At 37.5% G+C, this 23720-nt stretch overlaps 1 protein-coding gene across 4 annotated transcripts in view; it reads left to right on the top strand.

The window, feature by feature from the left end:
• Positions 1–23720, top strand: part of Zfhx4 (zinc finger homeobox 4) — a 187640-nt gene that overhangs the window by 158508 nt on the left and 5412 nt on the right. For all 4 annotated transcript variants that reach the window (XM_058570721.1, XM_046468237.2, XM_046468236.2 and 1 more), the window contains exons 6-10: positions 4336–4452; positions 10947–11080; positions 11303–11503; positions 12018–12135; positions 12664–18084. In XM_058570721.1, coding sequence (XP_058426704.1) covers positions 4336–4452; positions 10947–11080; positions 11303–11503; positions 12018–12135; positions 12664–18084 — 5991 coding nt within the window. The remainder of the gene's footprint in view (positions 1–4335; positions 4453–10946; positions 11081–11302; positions 11504–12017; positions 12136–12663; positions 18085–23720) is intronic.

Below are 23720 nucleotides of genomic sequence, written 5' to 3'. Positions count from 1 at the left end.
ATTCTGATGTTCTAAAGTTTGCATATTAGTTGCTTGGTATGAAATGAAGAGAGATGGGTGTACACCAGGGCAGAGGTATTCTTGCTTTGCACAGAAGGAACATTTTCTTTTTATGTGATAGGGGTCACTGAATACTTTAAGTAGAGGAGTCAGATTTAAGTAGAAAATATAGAGGGTAGATTTGAATGGAGAAGAACTGAACAAAGGGACCTTGGAAAAGTCCAGGAGAAAATTCTCACAAGCCAGTTATCTTGAATAGAAATGCTCTCTATATAAAACTGAAGACATTTAAGTGACCACCCTCTATTTCTCCTTTACATGATCACTCCATGGGCTTTGAAAGTATGCAGTGTGTTTTCACTCATATGAAAGCTCAAAAAGTTCATCTTAAAGAATGGAATAGGGTTTGCTAGAGACTCAGAATTGTAGGAGAGAAGGGTTGGGGGGAAGTTGGACAATGAGTACCCAAATGCAGTTAGACAGGAATAAGTTTTCCTGTTCTGTAGCACAGTGGGGTGATTATCATTTACAACAATTTAGAATATATTTTGCAAACACTAGAAGAGTTTGAAGTTTCCCAACTCAAAGAAATTATAAATGTTTATGGAGACAGAAATGCTAATTACCCTGATTTGATCATTACATGTTATACATGAATAAAGTATATCACTACACATGTATCAGATTATCACATCTTACCCTATAAATATGTACAATTATTATGTGTGAATTGAAAAATTTTAAAAATTGCACAATATTTCTTAGAAAACTCAGAATGAGCGTTCCCAAACCCAAGTGAATTCTGAAACAGGGAAACGAGCACAATTGGCTGGCCTTAGATGAGAGGAATCTCATTGAAGTAGATTTGCTTAGAAATTGTATATTATGATTTTGTAGGATAAATTGAAAGTGGTTTTCCAATCATTTTTTTTGTTGTTGTTCAAATGAAATATTCTAAGCTAGTCATTCAAAAACTTCTCTTTTAAATATAGTTGATGTGTGGGTGTAGAGTAACATAAGATGATCATTTCAGGCATGTTAAAAATGCCGGGGGAAGGTAATTGTACCATACTTCTGTAATATAAGATTACAGTATTTTGTCTTCTTTCTATTATCCTGTAACATTTAAAAATGAAAATATCATTTGTCTGAAAATTGGGAAATTCTAGTGGAACCTAATGCACATTTGTGCTTAAGTAAGATACAAACATAGATTTTATTTTTTATATTCCATGAAGCAAAGGATAATTAATAATACACATTCCGTGAATGCATCAGTACTACGAAATGCTATAATACTTTCATTTATTATTGTATGTAACAGTTTAGAGACAGTGATGAAAATGAAGTCTGCTTTACCATCTTTATTTTGGAATCTTATGTAATGTTTTTATACCTTCAGTTCTAAGGAGTTTAAGACATTTAATATCATATATTTTTCTCCTGTAAAACATCTAACATTTTATGGTATTTTACAATGGAGGAAATGTGGTACTTGGAAATTAGAATGTAGCTGCTCCCTCCCCTGACCCCAAATCTAAACCTATAGGTTTTTCCAGAGAAAGTGGTTTCTTCACATTAATTCTCATGACTCTAAAGTCTGTTTATGTAATGAATGTCAAATTTATTTCTAAAACTCTCTTTGAGAATGAAAGTGACCTTTTATTCTGACTTATATGAAACTTTATGGTGTGTATAAGTTACTTTGTGATTATTTTTTGCGTGATTAAAAATTTGCAAAGTTCTTATGGCTCCAAAGAGCCTACCTGTAATAAACAGCTTTCGCCTTCTAAACCACAAAACAGGTTTGAATTGCTTGAGCATTACAGCTAATTGCCTGCCTACTTCAAAGGAAGAACCAAAAAGAGAGAGGGAGGGGAAAAAAAAAAAGTCACAGAAGCAGAGGCATTGCAGGCAAATCCACCTCTGAGGGTTATGAGTTGTGGCTTGGAGGAGCCGGGCAAAGTTATGGCCTCAGAACTGCTGTTTGCGATTAAGTTGATGGGGAGAGTCTATCCCACAATCTTTCCCTGCTGCGGACACAGAGTCTTTGTTCACATTCAGATTTCTCAAACTGTTGCCAGGGTCAGGCGGAGGTCAGACACCACAGTGATGTATAGAAGAACATGTCTGGGAATTTCTCTCACACTTAAAACACATACCAGAAAATGAAGAAGAGGACCTTGCAAAATCTGTCTGATGAGACCCAGATTATACTGTAGCTTTTCTTTTAGTGCCTTCATAATTTTCTTTTTCTTCTCCTGACACACAATGTTTTATTAATGTGAGTTGCGATAGCCCTTACAATTTTATGTCCCCTCAAGATAAGGACACTCAGTAGCACTCTGACACTTCATTTTCCAGCCCTGGGGGGAAAGTCCAGTAAATCTTCTCAAATAAGTCTTGCATCCCTTTACCACAATAGTTGAAAAGAAATTGTCACGGGCCTGACTCTGGATATCATACCACATTTGTGGGCCTGACAGAACCACAGCCTTCCAGCTTTGTCTGGACCACCATACCCACCAGTCCAGCCAGTGCTGGAAGGAGGGATCCTGTGTTGGATCAGTAACTGATGGTCACTGATGGGTGAAAGCAGGATAGAACCAGAAAAGATTCTTTATCTTCTTATAGTAAAATCTCCATGTGTTTTTGCCTGAAAGGAAAGCTTCCCCCAAGCCCTCAGATGACTGATGACCTTCATTGGGGTCTCCCCTCTGCTTTTGTGCAAAGTGCAAAAATAGAATAAATGGATTCCTATGGTGCCTTGGAGGACTCACAGTTGAACCAAACTCTTATTTGAATGTATTAAATGTCCTTGTTTTCCCTTTAGCTTTTTGGAGTTTCCTATGGAGCCCAGAATGGTTTCCCCTCTGTTGTTTTCCTACTCACACAGTTGCAGAGCATGGCTGGCAAGTGAGGCACTAAATATAATTTTTTTTGTGTGTGTGCTCAGCTGCTACATATGACAGTGGATATTTCATTCTGCTGTCAGAATGTTATTAATAAAACATGGGGTGTGGAGAGGGCCACGATTTCCCCTTTCAATCACTATAGCATTTGCAATGAAAATTGTATTCAGTGTGTAATTTTCAGTTAATGCTTGACACTTAAAATGTCCGTAGCAGCGTTTTGTATGGTTATTGAAGGGTTAATTGTATCATGTTCTCTGCATAAAAGCTGTGCTTATCAAAAGCAAATAGAAGAGTGTATGCAAATGTGTGTCGATGACCTTTTGCCTTTCCAGGGTTAATTTATATGGTCATTAAAGATTTTATGAAATTGAGCAGCCTAGTGCTTCAAATCCCATTTTACCTTCTTCTCCTAATTTATGTAATTCGTACCTGAACCGGGGAATATGATTTTTATTTTTTTGTGCTGCAATGAAAACAGCATGCCATGCTGTGGGGAGTTGAGAGCCTGGTTATCTGGCATTACTCAGATTGCTAAAAATTCATTAAAATGTGACATCAGCACACTGAGAGACAAATGATCGCAGGATGAAAGAGAACAGTGGGCCTTTCACGGATTAGTGCTGCACAGCCCCAGCATAGAGGCTAACTGCATAAACAGATTAATCCACCAACAGTGGCATAGCTAAGATTTACAGAATAATTAAATAGGTTTGAGTTACTATGAGGATTTCCATGTAATCTAGCTGGTGTGAACCCGTGAATGAGGTGTGGGGTGATGTGGTTGTCATAGAAGTATACCTTGTTATGTCCTAGGCCTTATATAGTTTCCGCTATTTAAAAAAAAAATACAAAAACCCCCACTATAGCTGAAGCTTCAAACTCTTCCTCAAAATTTCATAGAATTCCTCTGAGGTCTGGTATCTGAAGGAAGGAGTAATACCTGTCTTTTATTTAACCCATTGTTACCACATTATTTCAGTAAGAATTTTTGCTAAGAATCTGATTTGTTCTGACACCTATTCAAGTTCATGGAATAAGGTCCATGTTGTTAGAAAGTTCTACTGTTAAAAGTATAGAAATGCCTTCCACCATTTTTTTCATCTTTTCAGCTTAAACTATATCAAATTATACTAAAAATGATTTCTTTCTTTCTTCTTCTTCTTTGTTTTTTCAGTATAGATGCAGGCTCTCAATGGATTAAAAATGTAGTTTCTTTAGATATAAAAATTTGCATGGGTACAGTCAACATGTTCTAATATGGACTTTTGCATAAGTGTATGTTCTCTCTTTTGAGTAGGAATATCTGCAGACAATTCATGAATAAAGTTCTAACGTGGCCACCAAGTTTATTTTAGTGTGTGTTTTAGGTTTTTTTCTTCTTTCTTCTTCAATTGTATTCACTGGTCTCATTTCTTAACAGAAGAACAAAGTGAGGAGATAGAAGGAGCTATTAAGCCCCCAGCAGTGGCTGAGGATGATGAGAAAGACACAAGTGAGAGAGACAATGGCGAAGGCAAGAGCTCTCATAAAGATTCTGGTAAGATACTCCACTCTTTCACCTTTCATTTTCCTCCACCCCTCCATTCCCTGCAATCAGCCCTTCCTTCACTCCCCCCCCCCACCAAGCTTATTAAAAGCTTTTATTCATTTTAAACTGTCTGAACATTCCTACTACTATTCATTGCATGTGCATTTTGCATGTGATTTCTATCAGTAGCCTCCCATTGACCTATTTTTAATCATAACCATCTGACAGAATAGATGTGGATAAGTTGAAGAATATTACAGGACAACCAGCGAGATTATTTTTTAATCAAATCAGTTTGTGTGCTTGTAATTTTTTAAGCGCCTTTCATTAATCTTAGCTATACTTGTGATTCCTCTGATGGCATATTAATTTTTCATAAGCATAGGATTAGATATCACTTGAATTTTGTCATTCAGTCATATGTACCCCTGCCCAAACCATGTAACCCTAAAAATAAGTGCTATTTTTCCTCTTTTTTTTCAACTTACACTCAGGAATTTGCCCTTTTTAAGGGCATCTATTTGAAGCATTTCAAACAAAATCCAGTGAAAAAGTTTACAGATGATTCAGCCTAAGAAAGAGGAAATATCATTGAAAAGGGATTAGGTGCTGGGTAATTTTGATCTTCCAGAATAGACAAATCCCAGTAATGAAAGCTACTGTCTTTGAAAACAAACCTTCGTGTCATGACATTTACTTGTGCACAAACAAACCCTAGGCCAGCATCTGGTGTAGATACCTAAGGCTTTTTCTGTGTTTGATTTGGCAAATATATGGCTTCATCCATGCTTTGTATGTATGAGATGGAAATCTATGGTCGCAATGAATATTACATTGGCTACTTTTGCTGCACGCTATACCTAGTTTTATTATGTTGGACTCATTGAAGCAGAAGAAGTGCTGAAACGGGTTCAAGGCTATTAGTTTCAGGTAGTCATCTATCTTTTCCTTGAATTCTAGTGACAGCTGCATATAAAGGAGCTTGTATTCACTATGAAGATATTGGGTTGAGCCAAATGTATCATTTTTTACATACAAGTTTATTTAAATCTGAATTATCCTATATTTGTAATTCCGTCTCTTCATGTCTAAGTTTTACATGCTATTCAAAAATGATCTAAAGTGGCTCCCTGCTCCCCCACCCTCACCTTTTAATACTAAATTTCTCAGAGGAGTCCAGGGAGAAAAGTGCCTTTGTTATTTGCTTCTAGGATGTGGTGTCTAACATATGATTCTAATTTGATTTAAACAAAGAGGATCTAAGGTTGGTATTGAGCCTAAAGCGAAATCTCTGAAAAGATGCCATAGCAGTATAGTAGCAGGCTGCCTCCTGAGGCTATTGACAAGGAATTTGAAGAACCTAGTGATCAGTTAATGTCAAGGGTAGTACTATCTAAACTTTATTTGAAAAGGATTGGAAATAGTAAGGTGGTCCGTTTACTCTCTTTAGGATGGACGTCATCAAGACTAGTTGCTTGATTTGTTCAGGGACAGCAGGATCTATCTATATTTAGTGATGACTTTCTCAGAGTAATACAAAAACAGATTGCAAAGTATATCCTTCTTATTCTTCAGAAGCCTGTGTAAAACACCCAGATATCACATTAACTTTTGCTGAGTGCCTATGTAATACTTTGATATAGGACGTTATGTGCAGTATTAAATATCTAATGTCTAGTACCTTGTGAAGGATGGATTCTGGGAATCCCTTGAAAATGGATCTAATCTTACCATTGAGGAAAGAGTCTTGCTTTGAACATACCACAGATGCAGGGCTCTACCTCCACTGGTGCTGCTGTTCACTGCTCTGCATAAATAATGGACCCAATGACTCCCTAATGGCCTGATGAGTTATGGTCCTTCCTTGGGTGCCTAATTGTACCATATAGACAGGACTCGGGTGTCTGAGAGGACACAGAATATTGCATAATGGTAGTTATTTAAAACAAATTTCATTCCCATAAAAAAGCTTCCCCAGGTGTATCTACAGGGATAAAAAATAGCTCTAAGCAAGGACCAACTAAAAGTAAATGCTGAGATGCAAATCTTTAGCTTTGAAATCTCGTAGCCTTCAAGACAGTTCTTGTTATTAGAAATTAACATGACCTTTTTAACAAGGTTTTATGCTTTTTAAATTGACAATTATTAGGTTAAAGAATTATTACATGGAATTTTTTTCTTTGTAAATATTTCTAATGATTAAATAGCAATCCACATAACATATCCTATATACATATATATTATATCAGTTAAAATTGTCAAAAGAATATTAGCAAAATTATAAAGTAATTACTATATTAATATGTTAGATGGGAAAACAGTTTGACCCCACTTTAACATAGAACTTTTTAAACACGAAGGAATTAACACACGTTAGGAAGGCTATGTTTGTGTAAGCTGTTGTGCTGTGTTACTGACACTAATCTGTAGGACTGGAGCTCTCAAAATGAGACTTGGCAATATGCAAGTTATATTTGTTGAATATTCATCCATAATAGAAAAGCCTCCTAATGCTTCATTTATATTGTCATTTAAATCTAGTGCCACTTTAGATTAATTATAATCCAAATTATAGCTCTGTGCAGTACAAGAATTAATATAGAGTTTATCCAGATTAATACATTTGCATTGAAAATGTAATATGTCTCTGCTGTGGCTAAGGGGACCACTTTTTAATAAGGGAGTAAACATGAGGAAAGATGGAAATTAACCTTCATTATTGCAATTAAAATTATCCTTTCATTCTACTCTCATTAGAAAGAATACTGTACTGGTAATTATAATTTAGAGTTATTTAGAGTTGAATAACATCTGTTATATCCAAGTTTTATAGTATTCAAACTTTATCAAATATATTGACTCATAAATAATAACTCAGTGTTTTGTTTTATTGTTTTTTTCAAGATTTGCTAGGGGTACACATGCATTATTGGATTTTCCTCACTTGTTATGAGTATAAACCATTTTACAACCTTCTGTATTTTAGGGATTGAGAGTTATTAAGTAGGCGGCATCTGAATTGAAATGAATTATGTCATTTTGATATTAGCAATCTCATGCAAGTTAGCTAATCCTATAACTGACAGATAATCATTGGCTCATCTATGTGGTAGTGTTTATTTGTAATTTGACTTCATTTTTTAGTTAAAATTCATTAAAATGACATTGTTCTTTGAGAATACTGTGGTGTCCTTTATGACACAAAATATATTATGATCTATTTCAATTTTTTTTTGGTCTAGGGTAACAAACTGGGTTTATTTCAAATTTAAGTTTGCAAATACAAACTAACTAATCACAGAACATTATCAGAACCTTCCTAAAATTAATTGGCCTTTATCTAATAAAACATATCTCTAGGAAATTAGAATTCAGGAAAAACATCCAAGCAAATTTCCTGTACTTTGCCAGGAATGGCATAATATTAAACTTGAGATAACACCCCTCTGAGTATAAAAGACAAGTATATGTAAACTGTGTCTTCTACTGTCTTTACAAATAGTCCTTCCCAACCTCCTCAAGCTTAAGAGTCATTTTTGTCATATGTTATTATACTTCAGTATTCTCTCCTTCTACTTACTATGAGTTATTTTCATTTGTAGGGCACCTAGCTAAAGTTAGGCAGGCTAGCCTTTGTTTATAATTTTATAGCTTCTTAATTTAAAGCAAAATGGTCTTTGGAAACTTCACAGCTTATGTGAACACTCTTGCTTCAATGAATGCAGTTAATTAGCTAAATAGCCCTATAATAGTTAACTTAAAACTTAAATTTTCCTTTCTTGATGCAACACAGAACAGTATTTTAAGATATTTTTAGTTGTAGATGGATGTAGTACCTTTATTTTATTTATTTATTTTTATATGGTGATGAGGATAGAACTTATTGCCTCACACGTGCTAGGAAAGTACTCTAACACTGAGCTACAAACCTAGGCCCCAAAGCAATTATATTTTTGATGAATATTAATAAGCATAAAATAAAGGCAATATATCTTTAATACACAGGTATAAATTATACCAAGAAGCACACATCACTGTATAGGCTTAGTAAAATGTTTCAAATCTTGAAATTAATACTTTTTTATGGTTTTGTTTGTTTGTTTGGTTTACTGGGGATTGAACTCCTGGGCACTCTACCACTGAGCTAACCCTTTTCACTTGTTATTTTGAGATGGTGTCTTGCTGCACTGTCCAGGCTGGCCCCAAACTTGCAATCCTCCTGCCTCAGCCCCCTGAGCTGCTGAGATTACAAGCAGGCACCCTAATGCATGGTCTTTTATTCTCTTTTATGATATCAGTTTCAGGATAAGATACACATTGTGTGTGTGTGTCTGTGTGTGTGTGTATTTTTTAAATTAAGCCCATGACTATATATTTAATAGAAGTTTCTGGAAAGTTTATTCTATTTCTGATGCTCCAAATGGCCTACAAGCAACAAAAGTCATGGACATTTTTTTTTTCAACTTTTTTTGTGATAGTCTCGAATGGACTTATAATTGTGTCTTGTCCAATTCTACCAGGAACAAAATATAATGAAAAGGGGTACATCATGGTGTATTCATCTTCTAAGGAAGCATATTCTTACTCATTAATAGAAACTTTTAAAGAAAAATTTCACAGGCGAAGGCAACTGATAGGCACTTGCTGATTTAAATGACAGTCAATTTTGCACAACTTGATCTGACACGTAAACAGTGAATTTGCAAATATTAAATATCATATTGTTTTTGTAAATTTTTTAACATTTACTAAGCATAAATTATATTCTGCCTTTCCTTTGAGAAAGAAAAATGAATTTTTATTAATTGTGAGATGAACGTCCCCAGTTTTGGTACATCTTTAGGTATCAGATAATCAGATACTTTTTAATCAATATAATGAGACTTTAAATTTATTTCAAATTTAAGTTTACTCAAATACAAATATGACAGGTTATTTTTTAAACATCTAAAAAGAATTTGAATTTCTCTACAGAATATGTAAATAGAGAACAAAAGTATTAATTAAAATAAAATCCAATGTTTATAAATTCAGAAATCAATATCAATGTAATCTGTGGAAAACTCAGCACTAATTCTGTATGTCAGGAACTGATTCAAACCTAAAGGAAGAAAATTATTGTCATTATATCATTTAGATTCTATTTTAATTTAGTCTCCCCAGTATAACCCTTGAATTTGTTATGAATTTGAGATTTCTGAATTTATTTATATGGTATATATTATGCATCTGTACCCAGAGTAGAAATATTGTTCATTTTTATTTTGTTTCCAAAACACCCTTGACCTTATTTTTAAATTAAAAGTGGGGTATTTTGAAAAAAAAATCACTTCAATTTATTCATTTATATGAACTGCATGTGGATTGAAGAAAAATCAAGATAAATCTTCATGCACAGCATACAATCAGATTACGCCTGGACTATATATTTACGCGGGGTCTGATAGCAATCAATGGTTTAGCTTCATTGCGTTTCAAGATGTATTTGCACCCAGTTGTCCAGTGATAGTGTCCTCACCCTGGAAATAATTTAGTTGCAAATTGACTGGAAGATGGTGAAAATTGAAAGTTAAAATTAGAAATACTCATAATAAACAGCAGAAAAAAGGTCAGATGATGCCGTGCTATGATGAGATTGGAATGGCTGGTAAATGAGGTTTTGTGTTTGTCGTGAGATGTATGTGACATGCCTACCCAATGTCGCTGTAATATCCAGCCTCACAGAGGAGATTATCGGGCAAATTGATGCTGGAAAGAATTTTCAGTTAGATTGGGAAATTAGAATTGTGCTCTTTTCTTTGATGTGTGTGAGACTCCACCACATTACATTGCTCATCTGGGCAAAATTTTAAGTCGTCTTTAACACCAAATATTTGGATTAACCTCATAAAGCAATTGTCTTCTTAAGATTTGTCCTATAATGCTGTGTGTACAGCCAAGTACTAAAACATCTCCAGCAAAGACAATATCCCTAATAGCAATAGCAATAGCAATGTAATGTATGGTTTGCTTTAACAACCTTTTGATTTTTAAATCCATTAATGATGTCAAAATATTTTAGTTCCTGAGTTATATCAAGCCAGCTCTTCTCATAATTTTGAAATATTCTCTTCATTCAGGGATTTCGAAAAGAAATAGCTGATTAGATATTAGTAAAAATAATGAATTTCTGAGTTAGTATTTGTGAATGGAAATAGATTGGCTTTAATGCTATGAAGGCATTCTGGGACACCAGAGAGCACACGTTATTGATAAACCTCTCAAGGCCACCTAGGGTTATCTAAACATGAGACAGGAGTACATTTGAAAATATATTTATAAAGTCTACTTAGTGGACAAAAAAGATATGTGTTTCTTGTCTTTTGTTCTGAGCATCATTTAAAAGTGCTTGCCTAATTCTTTTTATGACTTAGTCAATTCAGAGTCAGTTATTTGAAAAACATAATTTTCTACTTATGATATCATGTTTATAATTTGAGTTACTCTATTCTTTTTGCAATCAGGAATAATCACACCAGAGAAGGAGCTAAAAGTCAGTGTGGCAGGGGGCACCCAGCCACTCCTGTTGGCGAAAGAAGAGGATGTTGCAACAAAAAGGTCAAAACCTTCAGATGACAATAAATTCTGTCATGAACAGGTAAATAATGTTGTTTTCCTTTGTTGTGGAAATCTCTTTTTTTGTTTGTCTGTTTGTTTACCTATTACTAATAGTTTAAGAGCCCCCCCAAATTCCATGTGATTGAAATGCACATAGACATCTCCAAGGGCAATATTATTAACACTTGGTATTACTGCCAAAGTTCTGAAGTCATCAAAATACATTAACTCATAGAGGTCATGTTTATTCAATCTTTTCCAGTTCTATCAGTGTCCTTATTGTAACTACAATAGTAGGGACCAAAGTCGGATCCAGATGCACGTGCTGTCGCAGCACTCAGTGCAACCAGTCATCTGCTGTCCTCTCTGCCAGGACGTCCTCAGCAACAAAATGCATCTCCAGCTGCACCTGACTCATTTGCACAGTGTGTCTCCAGATTGTGTGGAGAAGCTGCTTATGACAGTAAGGATACCAAATGTTGATGCATGTGTGACATGATCTGGGTAAACTATCAATGCAAATATGTAATTATGGGTTGGTAGAAATTTATTTCTTCTGAGCTACTGAAAGGTCTTTTATTGACTGTGTTATAGAAATCACAGTAGAGGCCCATTTGTGGTCTCTTTTGCTTAGAGAAAAAAAATATGATACAAAGCATAGCCTAATTAATTACGTATTTTGTGGTCTTTTTATATCTGTAATGTTAATCAAATGACTCATGTGGGCACTTTGCATTTCAAAGTTTCTTGATTATCATTATAAAAAAATAGACCTACAAAAAGCTTGAAACCATAATTAAGAGAAAGAAAAAGAAAAATACAGCATTGTAACAGCATTGGTCTGAAATCTGAAGGGATAGATGTCCCTGCTTTGCTTGGAAAAATGCAAATGGGATATGCTACTGCCAATGGGAGAAGTGATGGAATTTATGATTTTCTGGAGTACATTTAACCTGGAACCCTTTTGGTTTTTAAAGGTGCCTGTCCCTGACATGATGATGCCAAACAGTATGCTGCTGCCAGCAGCCGCCTCTGAGAAGTCAGAGCGGGACACACCTGCAGCCATGACAGCGGAGGCATCTGGGAAATATACAGGTATTCCAGCTTATGATGAAGATCTGTGGAAAAAGTACTCAGGGACTTGCCCTTGTGGCAGTGCGCCAAGATTCTTACCATTAAAGATTTATTTTTAAAAAGCATGAAGGGAAGAAAATGCACAATGTTTCCGTGAGCCTTATTTTCCAAGACATGTTTGACAACTGGTTATCTCCACCTGTCCTTGAGAAATCTAATTGCTGAACAGCCAAGAATATTCTATGTTGTTTTAATTCACTAACACCAAGGTTATGGCCCTTGGTATCATGCCGATTGTAGCATATTGTATTTTTTTTTTTTTACTTTTGACTTGTTTTCTTCCCTATCCTGAAATTCCCCAAGATTGATGATGAATTCTTACTCATCTTCATATCTTCAATATCCAGTCCAGTGCTGTTAGTAGTTACTCAGTAAATATTTCCTCAAAGAATCAGTTAAGTCAGAGATCTTTATAGGGTCCTATTTACAATCTATTGACACTGGAGCCATAGATTTCTTAACAGAGGTATTTGTGCTTTCTCTGAACAGGTGAAAGCCCAATGGATGAGAAAAGTATGGCAGGTCTTGAGGATTCAAAGGCTAGCGTGGAAATAAAGAGTGAGGAGCAGAAACCAGCTAAAGAGCCCCCAGAAATATTGGAATGGAATAAAAATAGCAGTAAGGATGTGAAAATCCCTGACACACTGCAAGATCAACTAAACGAACAGCAAAAACGGCAACCTCTCTCTGTTTCTGACCGCCATGTTTATAAGTATCGCTGTAACCATTGTAGCTTGGCTTTTAAAACTATGCAGAAGCTTCAGATACATTCCCAGTATCATGCAATTCGGGCTGCAACAATGTGTAACCTCTGCCAGCGTAGTTTCCGTACATTCCAGGCTTTAAAAAAACACTTGGAAGCAGGCCACCCAGAACTGAGTGAAACTGAACTTCAACAGCTCTATGCCTCCTTGCCCGTGAATGGTGAACTTTGGGCAGAAAGTGAAGCTATGGCCCAGGATGACCATGGCTTAGAACAGGAAATGGAGAGAGAGTATGAGGTAGACCATGAAGGGAAGGCAAGTCCTGTAGGAAGTGATAGTAGTTCTATTCCAGATGACTTGGGCTCTGAACCAAAGAGGACCTTACCTTTTAGAAAAGGGCCCAATTTTACAATGGAAAAATTCCTTGATCCATCTCGTCCATATAAATGTACAGTGTGTAAAGAGTCATTCACCCAAAAGAACATTCTCTTGGTCCATTATAATTCAGTCTCTCACCTGCATAAGTTGAAAAAGGTTTTGCAGGAAGCCTCCAGTCCTGTCCCGCAAGAAACCAACAGCAGCACAGACAACAAACCCTACAAGTGCAGCATCTGCAATGTTGCATACAGCCAAAGCTCGACATTGGAAATCCACATGAGGTCTGTGCTCCACCAGACAAAGGCCAGGGCTGCAAAGCTGGAGCCCAGCGGGCATGTGGCCAGTGGACACAGCATTGCGGCAAACGTAAATAGCCCTGGCCAAGGGATGTTAGATTCCATGAGTTTAGCAGCAGTCAACAGCAAAGATACCCACTTAGATGCCAAAGAATTAAATAAAAAGCAAACTCCTGAATTAATCTCTGCTCAGCCTACACATCACCCACCGCAGTCACCAGCACAAATTCAGATGCAACTGCAGCATGAGTTACAACAGCAAGCTGCGTTCTTTCAGCCACAGTTTCTGAACCCAGCCTTTTTGCCTCATTTTCCCATGACTCCAGAAGCACTGCTGCAGTTTCAGCAGCCTCAGTTTCTCTTTCCATTCTACATACCTGGGACGGAATTCAGTCTGGGTCCAGATTTGGGCTTGCCAGGCTCTGCCACATTTGGTATGCCGGGCATGACGGGAATGGCTGGCTCCTTGCTTGAGGATCTGAAGCAGCAGATTCAAACGCAACATCATGTTGGCCAAACTCAAATACAGATTCTACAGCAGCAAGCACAACAGTACCAAGCCACACAGCCCCAGCTGCAGCCTCAGAAACAGCAGCAGCAGCCTCCGCAGCCGCAGCCACCCCAGCAGCAGCAGCAGCCAAGCAAATTATTGAAACAAGAACAAAGCAATCTAGCCAATACAGACTGCCAGATCATGAAGGACATACCATCTTATAAGGAAGCAGAAGAAATTGCCGAAAAGCAAGAGAAACCAAAGCAAGAATTTGTAAATGAAGGTGAAGGACTCAAAGAAGGCAAAGACATAAAGAAGCAAAAATCCTCAGAACCATCCATCCCTCCACCCCGAATAGCCTCAGGGGCCAGAGGAAATGCAGCCAAAGCTTTATTGGAAAACTTTGGTTTTGAATTAGTCATTCAGTATAACGAAAACAGGCAGAAGGTACAGAAGAAGAACAAGAGTGGCGAAGGGGAAAACACTGACAAACTGGAATGTGGAACGTGTGGTAAATTGTTTTCCAATGTTCTCATCCTGAAGAGTCACCAAGAGCATGTACATGGGCAATTTTTTCCCTACGGAGCACTAGAAAAATTTGCTCGTCAATACAGGGAGGCCTATGACAAGCTTTATCCAATTTCTCCATCTTCCCCTGAAACACCACCACCACCTCCACCTCCACCTCCGCCTCCTCCCCTGCCACCAGCTCCTCCACAGCCTTCTCCCTTGGGTCCCGTGAAAATCCCAAGCACGGTTTCTACTCCTCTGCAAGCTCCACCACCCACTCCCCCGCCCCCTCCGCCACCCCCTCCTCCTCCTCCCCCTCCCCCTCCACCCCCACCTTCTGCTACCCCACAAGTCCAGCTGCCTGTTTCTCTGGACCTTCCCCTCTTTCCTTCCATCATGATGCAACCTGTGCAACACCCCGCACTTCCCCCACAGCTTGCCCTGCAGCTGCCACAGATGGACACTCTCTCAGCAGATCTCACTCAACTTTGCCAGCAGCAGCTCGGGTTAGATCCCAACTTCTTAAGGCATTCTCAGTTCAAACGCCCCCGGACAAGAATTACAGATGATCAACTAAAAATCCTGAGGGCTTATTTTGACATCAATAATTCTCCAAGTGAAGAACAGATCCAAGAAATGGCAGAGAAATCTGGCCTTTCTCAAAAAGTTATCAAACACTGGTTTCGAAATACCCTCTTTAAGGAACGACAGAGAAATAAGGATTCACCATACAACTTCAGTAACCCTCCTATCACTGTTTTGGAAGATATCCGAATTGACCCACAGCCCGCCTCTTTAGAACATTACAAATCGGATACCTCCTTCAGCAAAAGGTCTTCGAGGACGAGGTTTACCGACTACCAGCTGAGGGTCCTACAAGACTTTTTTGACACCAACGCTTACCCGAAAGATGATGAAATAGAACAACTCTCTACCGTTCTCAATCTACCCACTCGGGTTATTGTTGTATGGTTCCAGAACGCCAGGCAGAAAGCACGAAAGAGCTATGAGAACCAATCGGAAACTAAAGACAATGAAAAGAGAGAACTCACCAACGAACGCTACATTCGAACTAGCAACATGCAGTACCAATGTAAAAAGTGCAATGTGGTTTTCCCCAGGATCTTTGACTTGATTACACATCAGAAAAAACAGTGTTATAAGGATGAAGATGACGATGCCCAAGATGAAAGCCAGACGGAAGACTCCATGGATGCCACAGATCAGGTGGTTTACAAGCATTGTGCGGTGTCTGGACAAACGGATGCAGCCAAAACCTCCACTGTCCCTGCAGCAAGTTCTGGCTCTGGGACTAGCACGCCCTTGATTCCGTCACCCAAACCAGAACCTGAGAAGGCTTCTCCAAAACCTGAATATCCCACAGAAAAGCCAAAGCAGAGTGACCCCTCACCCCCTTCTCAAGGCACCAAACCAGCCCCATCGTTAGCATCGACTTCAACAGACCCACCGCAGGCGCCCACAGCCCAGCCACAGTCGCAGCCACCAAAACAACCCCAACTTATTGGAAGACCTCCCTCGGCCTCTCAAACCCCAGTCCCTTCCAGTCCACTGCAAATTTCCATGACTTCTCTCCAGAACAGTCTACCTCCACAGTTACTCCAGTACCAATGTGATCAGTGTACCGTTGCCTTCCCAACGCTGGAACTTTGGCAGGAGCACCAGCACATGCACTTCCTCGCTGCTCAAAACCAGTTCCTTCACTCTCCATTCTTGGAAAGGCCCTTGGACATGCCCTACATGATATTCGATCCCAACAACCCTCTGATGACTGGACAGCTGCTGGGTAGCTCTCTCACACAAATGCCACCTCAGACCAGTTCCTCCCACGCCGCCACCACCCCAGGCACCGTTGCTGCTTCCCTTAAAAGGAAACTGGATGACAAAGAAGATAATAATTGCAGCGAAAAGGAGGGTGGGAATAGCGGTGAAGACCAACACCGTGATAAGCGCTTGAGAACCACAATCACCCCCGAACAACTGGAAATACTCTATGAGAAATATTTGCTAGACTCCAATCCTACACGCAAAATGCTCGATCATATTGCACGTGAAGTCGGGCTGAAAAAAAGAGTCGTGCAAGTCTGGTTCCAGAATACACGTGCACGAGAAAGGAAAGGCCAGTTCCGGGCAGTGGGTCCAGCACAGTCTCATAAACGGTGTCCATTCTGCCGAGCCCTGTTTAAGGCAAAGTCAGCTTTAGAAAGCCACATTCGCTCTCGGCACTGGAATGAAGGAAAGCAGGCAGGTTACAGCTTGCCACCAAGCCCTTTAATATCCACAGAGGATGGAGGAGAAAGCCCACAGAAATACATTTATTTTGATTATCCGTCTTTGCCATTAACTAAAATTGATCTATCGAGTGAGAATGAATTGGCTTCTACAGTGTCAACACCTGTTAGTAAAACAGCAGAAATGTCACCGAAGAATCTTTTAAGCCCTTCTTCTTTTAAAGCAGAATGTCCTGAGGATGTAGAGAATTTAAATGCCCCTCCTGCTGAGTCTGGATATGATCAAACTAAAGCTGACTTTGATGAGACTTCGTCCATCAATACAGCCATCAGCGATGCCACCACTGGAGATGAGGGAAACACTGAGATGGAAAGTACCACAGGAAGTTCTGCAGATGTGAAACCAGCTCTCTCTCCTAAAGAGCCGAAAACTCTGGATGCTTTGCCAAAACCAGCAACCACACCCACAACTGAGGTCTGTGATGACAAATTTCTCTTTTCACTTACCAGTCCATCAATTCATTTCAATGAGAAAGATGGTGACCATGACCAAAGCTTTTATATCACAGATGACCCTGATGACAACGCTGATCGCAGTGAAACCTCCAGCATAGCCGACCCCAGCTCACCAAATCCATTTGGGTCTAGCAACCCTTTTAAATCCAAAAGTAATGATCGGCCAGGTCATAAGCGTTTCAGGACCCAGATGAGCAATCTTCAACTCAAGGTTCTCAAGGCTTGCTTCAGTGACTACCGAACGCCAACCATGCAAGAATGTGAAATGCTGGGCAATGAGATTGGTCTGCCCAAACGGGTGGTCCAGGTGTGGTTTCAAAACGCAAGGGCAAAAGAAAAGAAATTTAAAATCAACATAGGGAAGCCTTTCATGATCAATCAAAGTGGAACAGAAGGCACCAAACCAGAATGTACTCTCTGTGGGGTGAAATACTCTGCCCGCTTGTCCATCAGAGATCATATTTTCTCCAAACAGCACATTTCAAAAGTGAGAGAGACCGTGGGCAGTCAGCTGGATCGGGAGAAAGATTATTTAGCTCCAACTACTGTTCGGCAGCTGATGGCACAGCAAGAACTTGATCGAATAAAGAAAGCTTCAGATGTTCTGGGCTTAACTGTACAGCAGCCAGGCATGATGGACAGCAGCTCCCTGCATAGTATCAGTTTGCCAGCAGCCTATCCGGGACTCCCTGGCCTTCCTCCAGTGCTTCTCCCCGGAATGAACGGTCCATCCTCCTTGCCTGGATTTCCACAAAATTCAAACAGTAAGTCATTTAAAGGAAAGTCAGTTTAGTTAATAGGTGGAACTAGGCAGTCAATCACAAGTGACCAAGAATAGGGTAAATTTGGATTTCTTTTAATTTCAGTAAGTGAAACCAATAAATCGTTTGAAACACACACACACACACACATATATATATATATATATATATATATATATATATATATATATATAGAGAGAGAGAGAGAGAGAGAGAAGGAGAGAGAGTGCTCTAATAACCAAGGAGTAGATCAACCTGCACATGCAGAAAAATAAAGACTAGATAGATCATAGCAGATTCTTAGCAATGTATTGATTAATTTATCATTATATTTTTTACCTTAGAAATATTATTTGTATATATCAATTTCAATACTCATTTCAAATGATGTTCCAACACAAACATGTTGCATAATATTTGATATACCTATTAAGAAAGCAAAACATTAAATATTATATTCATCAGTCTTTTAACTTATGTTCTTTCCAAGGGGCAGGATTTTTGTTTTGTTTTTCTTTTTCAATCTGTCTGCCCAATAAGTGCAATGAAGTTCAAAAGTTGAGGGCTCTCTAGCCACAGAAATCCACCTGTGTTGCACCTAGCATGCAATAAAGTTCATATCTAAAGTTTAATAACTTTTTAATAACTTTTAATAAGTCATAACTTAAAGTATATGACTGCTGTGATAATTGTACTTTAGTAGTACTATGAAATTTTGATTTTTGTAGCATCCATTGCTACTGGTTACTGTTATCCCATGCCTTGCTACTCATCTGACCTGCCACAGCTTAGTTTTATAATTAAGGAATAACAAACTGAGCTGTTTGAGGCAGCCCTTCAAAGCTGAATTCAATTCTGTGTTTGTTAACAGAAATATAACTTAAGCAGTTTAGATTTTGTGAATAAGTTTATGTATTCAATTATATTAGTTTGAATAAATTGAATATCATGCATTAAACTATCATGCAGTCAAAAATATTTTAAAAAGTTATGTGTCACCCCAAAATAGAAAAACATAGTTCTCTTGTCATTTCTTTTTTAAAGTTTCAATTTTCAAATTATCAGTGGTTCTTTTGTCTTTTTAGGGGAAGGGGGGTACCAGGGATTGAACTTGGGGCACTCAACCACTGAGGCACATCCCCAGTTCTATTTTGTATTTTATTTAGAGACAGGATCTCACTGAGTTGCTTAGCCCCTCACTTTCCCTGAGACTGGTTTTGAACTTGGAATCCTCCTGCCTCAGCCTCCTGAGCTGCTGGAATTACAGACATGAGCCATGGCACCCAGCTGCTATTTTGTCTTTTTAAGAAGAAAATTTGACATTCTAAAGAAACTTATCTAGCTTTTACTAAGTAGATATATCTACAAAGTTCACAAAGAACATAAGGAAAGGGTTCTTTTTCATTTTCACAAATTGGATTTTTACATATATTTTAAGCTTTCCAATTCCATCCTTCTCTTACCAAAAAAAAAAAAAAAATTGCTATTGTAATATTAAGAAGTTACTCCCCTTTTAGCTTTTAGCTTGTCAGGCATGGAAACAATGAGATGCGATAATAGCCCCTTGGTTCAAAGAAATGCAGTAACCTCATCTGGTTTCCTGTCCCTAATGACTTGTCGTCTTTAGAAATGAGAATAGAGTCCAGCAGCAAAAGAAAAAAAAAAAAAAAAACATTGCCAGGAAAATGTCTACAATGTCCCTTCCTTTAGCCATCACACCAATTCCCTATCCCCTGAAAGTAGCTAGGGCTTAATTGCCTGGATAATCTTGGGGCTTTAAATATTAGAACTTCAATTATGTTTTGCTTGTACATTTTAATTAAGTCAAACATAAGTATTCTATGAACAATGTAATGACAGAATATTATTTTTAATGTGGTATTTGTCTTGTTACCTTGTGGTTCCCCCTTTTATACCACTGTGATTATTAACAACACATAGAAAAGTGTCTTATGCAGAATTTCTATCATGAGTTATATAATACAGAGGGCTTTTTTTGATATTTTACATGGGTTAAGAACAGTTGAAGTATCTGTGCCTTGAATCAACAAGTCTGCTTTAGTTGATGATTGGGTTGTCACCCCACAAGTAGTGACCACAGCATCTTGTTTTTCTCTCTCCTGGGTCAGCAGGTCTTTGCTGGAACAGTGGGTACTTCTGCCTATTGCCCTTCTGGTTTGCCACTCTGATACTGGCCCACATGGGCATGTAAGGAAGAGAGAGACAGAAGGACAGGGATGCTTATGAAATATTTATATATTTTTCCTCATTCTACTCTCCATCAAAATAATTTATATCCTTCCCCTGAAATATGGCCCTTTTTATAATTGTCAACATTGCAGGAAAGATGTTGGAGACAAGTCCTCCATGGCTAGGAGTATCTTTAAACACACCAGGAATCAGTGCTTTATCTGTTGCTTTATTAAATCATGGACCAAAACCTACTGGGGATGTTGTAAAGAGAAAAGCTCCATGAACATTGCTACCTACTGGAGTTTGCAATTTCTCTTGAATTAGTCCTTTGTTTGTGAGAAATGTTAAATGTTAGCACAGCAGAGTTATCAGTGGGGCTCCATCTGAGAGCCTGAGCTCCCACACTTGCAGTTCACATCTTCTTTAGGTTAATTTACTTGTGGTGAGGAAAGAAAAATGTTTTAACCACCTGATGGAACAGAGAGTGGTTCTTCATCTTTCCATCATCTTCTTCCTATGTATCATTTCTTAGCCATCAAGTACGTTTGCATTATGGGAGTGAGAGACTTCCCAGCTAAGTGAAATCTAATGGAGAAAATTACTTCATAAGTAAAATAGGTCTGTATTTTGAGACTATGACAGGTTCCTTTTGGACCAATTTTAGTAGGATTTAGTTTGATAAAGTTTTTATTTTAAATATCCCCCATCCCTTTGAAGGTGGGTTTCCAGATTTTAATTTGAAGGAAATCACTAAAAAGCACCACAGTGAATGTGAACTATGCTGCAAAGTAATGAGTGTGTCTAAAGGCTACACCCCCAATTTTTTTTTTCACATTTTAGTGTTTCTATCATGATCAAATGAAAACAAAAATGAAGAGTGGCAACAGAATATTATATTCTTGTATACCTGGAAAAAAACTAGAGAACTTTAAATTTACATTTTATCCTTTCAGTGTTGGCTTCCTTTGGCATTTTGCTCAAGGTGAATGTAAAAATTACTTGATTTTCTATTTTTAACTTAATTCTCACTTTGAACAGTATCGGATTTTAAATGTTGCTACAAGTATTTGGAAATACAGCTGAGCCTAATTTCATTTAATGGACTGTGAGAACATGCCTTTTGTATTTTTCGTAAACTGCATTGTAATTTACTAGCACATTTGAGATAAATATAGATAAGACTATGTCCTTAATAATTTTAGCACAATTGCCGCTGGCCACATGTACATATTTATTTTAATTTTTACCTCAAAAATCAGTTTGGAACATCAAAGTCTAAGAAACTTGAAATTACATACAAGTGTGTTGTGAAACCTGCATTTTCTTCAGAAAGCATTACCTTCAGGAATGGCTGTTTAAGGAAAAAAAAAAAAAACTTGATAGTATGAGATTATCACAGAAAAAAAAAACCTTTATTTTGGTCTACGGTAAATTTATAGGAACTGGAATAAGAATTAAGAAACAGAAAAAAATATGTATTATCAGCATCATAACTTGATGAAATGAAAATTGAACATGCATTTGTTTGGAGTTACCATCTCATTCTGTATTATGATTTTTAACCATCTCTTCTAGGTTTGGTATCCTAGGTACTTAAATTTTTACTACAAATGTTTATGGTTTATATCTTTTACAAATAATCTGAATATTCATAGTTTATTATTTCTCCATCTGTTTTTTTTTCCTAAAAGTTTTACTTAGTAACTGTTTAATTCAGCTTACTTCTCAAAATGTTAAGTTTCTAAAAATCCCTGATAATCTCTGACTGTATCATTTAGAATTCTTATTGCAGTCTTCTAAAAATTTCCATTACTTCATTATACGACCTCTACATAGGAACAGGTAGACACAGTGTAATGGGAAACCTCAGTCAACAACTATTGATCCCATATTGCTTTCTAATTACAGTTGCTATATTTTTAATTTCTTAATTACTTAAAATTTCCTTTGTCTTAAATTTTGATGTTAGAGAGATAGGTGAGCTAGCAATGCCTCAAATTTAAGGGTGGGGGGGAATATACTTGGTGGAAGGGGATGCAATTAGTAGAAAGCCATACCCTTATACTTGACCTAGAACTAAGGTTGGCTTTTATGAGTAGGCAAAGAGGCTGGCGACCAACACAGAATCATTATAACAACACAAAGGCTCTTCTGCCCTGCATAACATCTTCTCCACCCAAATCATTCAGGCTTGAAGTTTTATAATTAGGTATTAATTCCTTTTGACTTATCATATTATCCTCTGTTAAATGAAAAACAGCAGAAAATATCAAGAAATCATAACATCATGGTAGGAAACCTCAAAAATGATCTATCTAGTACGTATTGAGGCTTTTCAGTAATAGTATATTCATTTATTTAATTCTTGTGAATATAATGTTTTAGAGAAACAAGTGGAAAGCATAAGGAGATAACCAGACATAGTAGGAATAAAGGCAAGGGAGATGAGAGTGCCAGTTCCTAAATGCAACTCCATTACTTTACATTTTTCCCTCGGGCTAGGTCTAAGTCCCATGACTCTCAGAGGTCTATCAAACTGAATTGGATTAAAGATCAAGGAGTTTCCTCATTCATTCCTATCATATCCTTGCAAAGCTTAAGCCATTTTCATCTTAAATTTATTTTAAATGTGTGAGCCATTCTTCAGTAAAATGTGGGCACCTGCTATCAGTGTTCCCTGGAAATACAGTGTTATTTTCAAGGACTTAATTTTTCATCTATTTTGGATTTTTAATTGATCCAATAAGAGCAGAAGACAAATTTGATTGGCAGCTGTAAAAGAAATAGTAAAAAGAAAGAGAAACTATTACAAAGCAGACCAGAGAAGAGCTGGTGTGATAAGGTTAAAAAGAGCAGTTGTTGATAATAATCTAGGCTAATTGAGAGCAATATGATAATGATGGAGGTCAAGGAGAAAGTGATGTTGAACAGTTTACACCAGGACACCTGCAGATACATCCACAGATGCTCATGTCCTTATGTGAAATGGCATAAGATTTGCAAATAACCTATGCACATTCTTTTGTATGCTTTAAATCATTCTAGATTACTATAGTACATGATACAATGTAAAATGCTATATAAGTAGTTATACTGTATTGCTTAGGGAATAATGACAAGGAAAAAAAGTCTGTACATGTTCAGTACAGATAGATGCATTTTTTTCTAAAAGTACATTTTTTATCCATGGTTGATTTTCGATGAATATGGCACTCACAAACATGAATGTCTTGAATGTTAAGCCCAAGAAGATTCCTTTTGGCTGGATGGACACCAGTGGAGAATCTTAAGATTTTTCTAGCTAAAGATTAGAAGCATGGGGTTTCGGTGTCACTTGTGTCTCTTTTTTTAACACTCACATGTTGCATTTAGCATAGAGGTAAGACTATGACCAGAATTAGAACATGGATCCATTAAATCTTATGACCATTCCCTCTGCAGCTGTG

The sequence above is a fragment of the Marmota monax genome, unplaced genomic scaffold (assembly GCF_021218885.2).
Source record: "Marmota monax isolate L192 unplaced genomic scaffold, Marmota_monax_Labrador192_F-V1.1 WCK01_AAM20220418_F8-fsc00115, whole genome shotgun sequence".
Taxonomy (NCBI): domain Eukaryota; kingdom Metazoa; phylum Chordata; class Mammalia; order Rodentia; family Sciuridae; genus Marmota; species Marmota monax.
The sequence above is the reverse complement of the archived record's forward strand: the minus strand, read 5'-3'. Positions and strand labels throughout refer to the sequence as shown.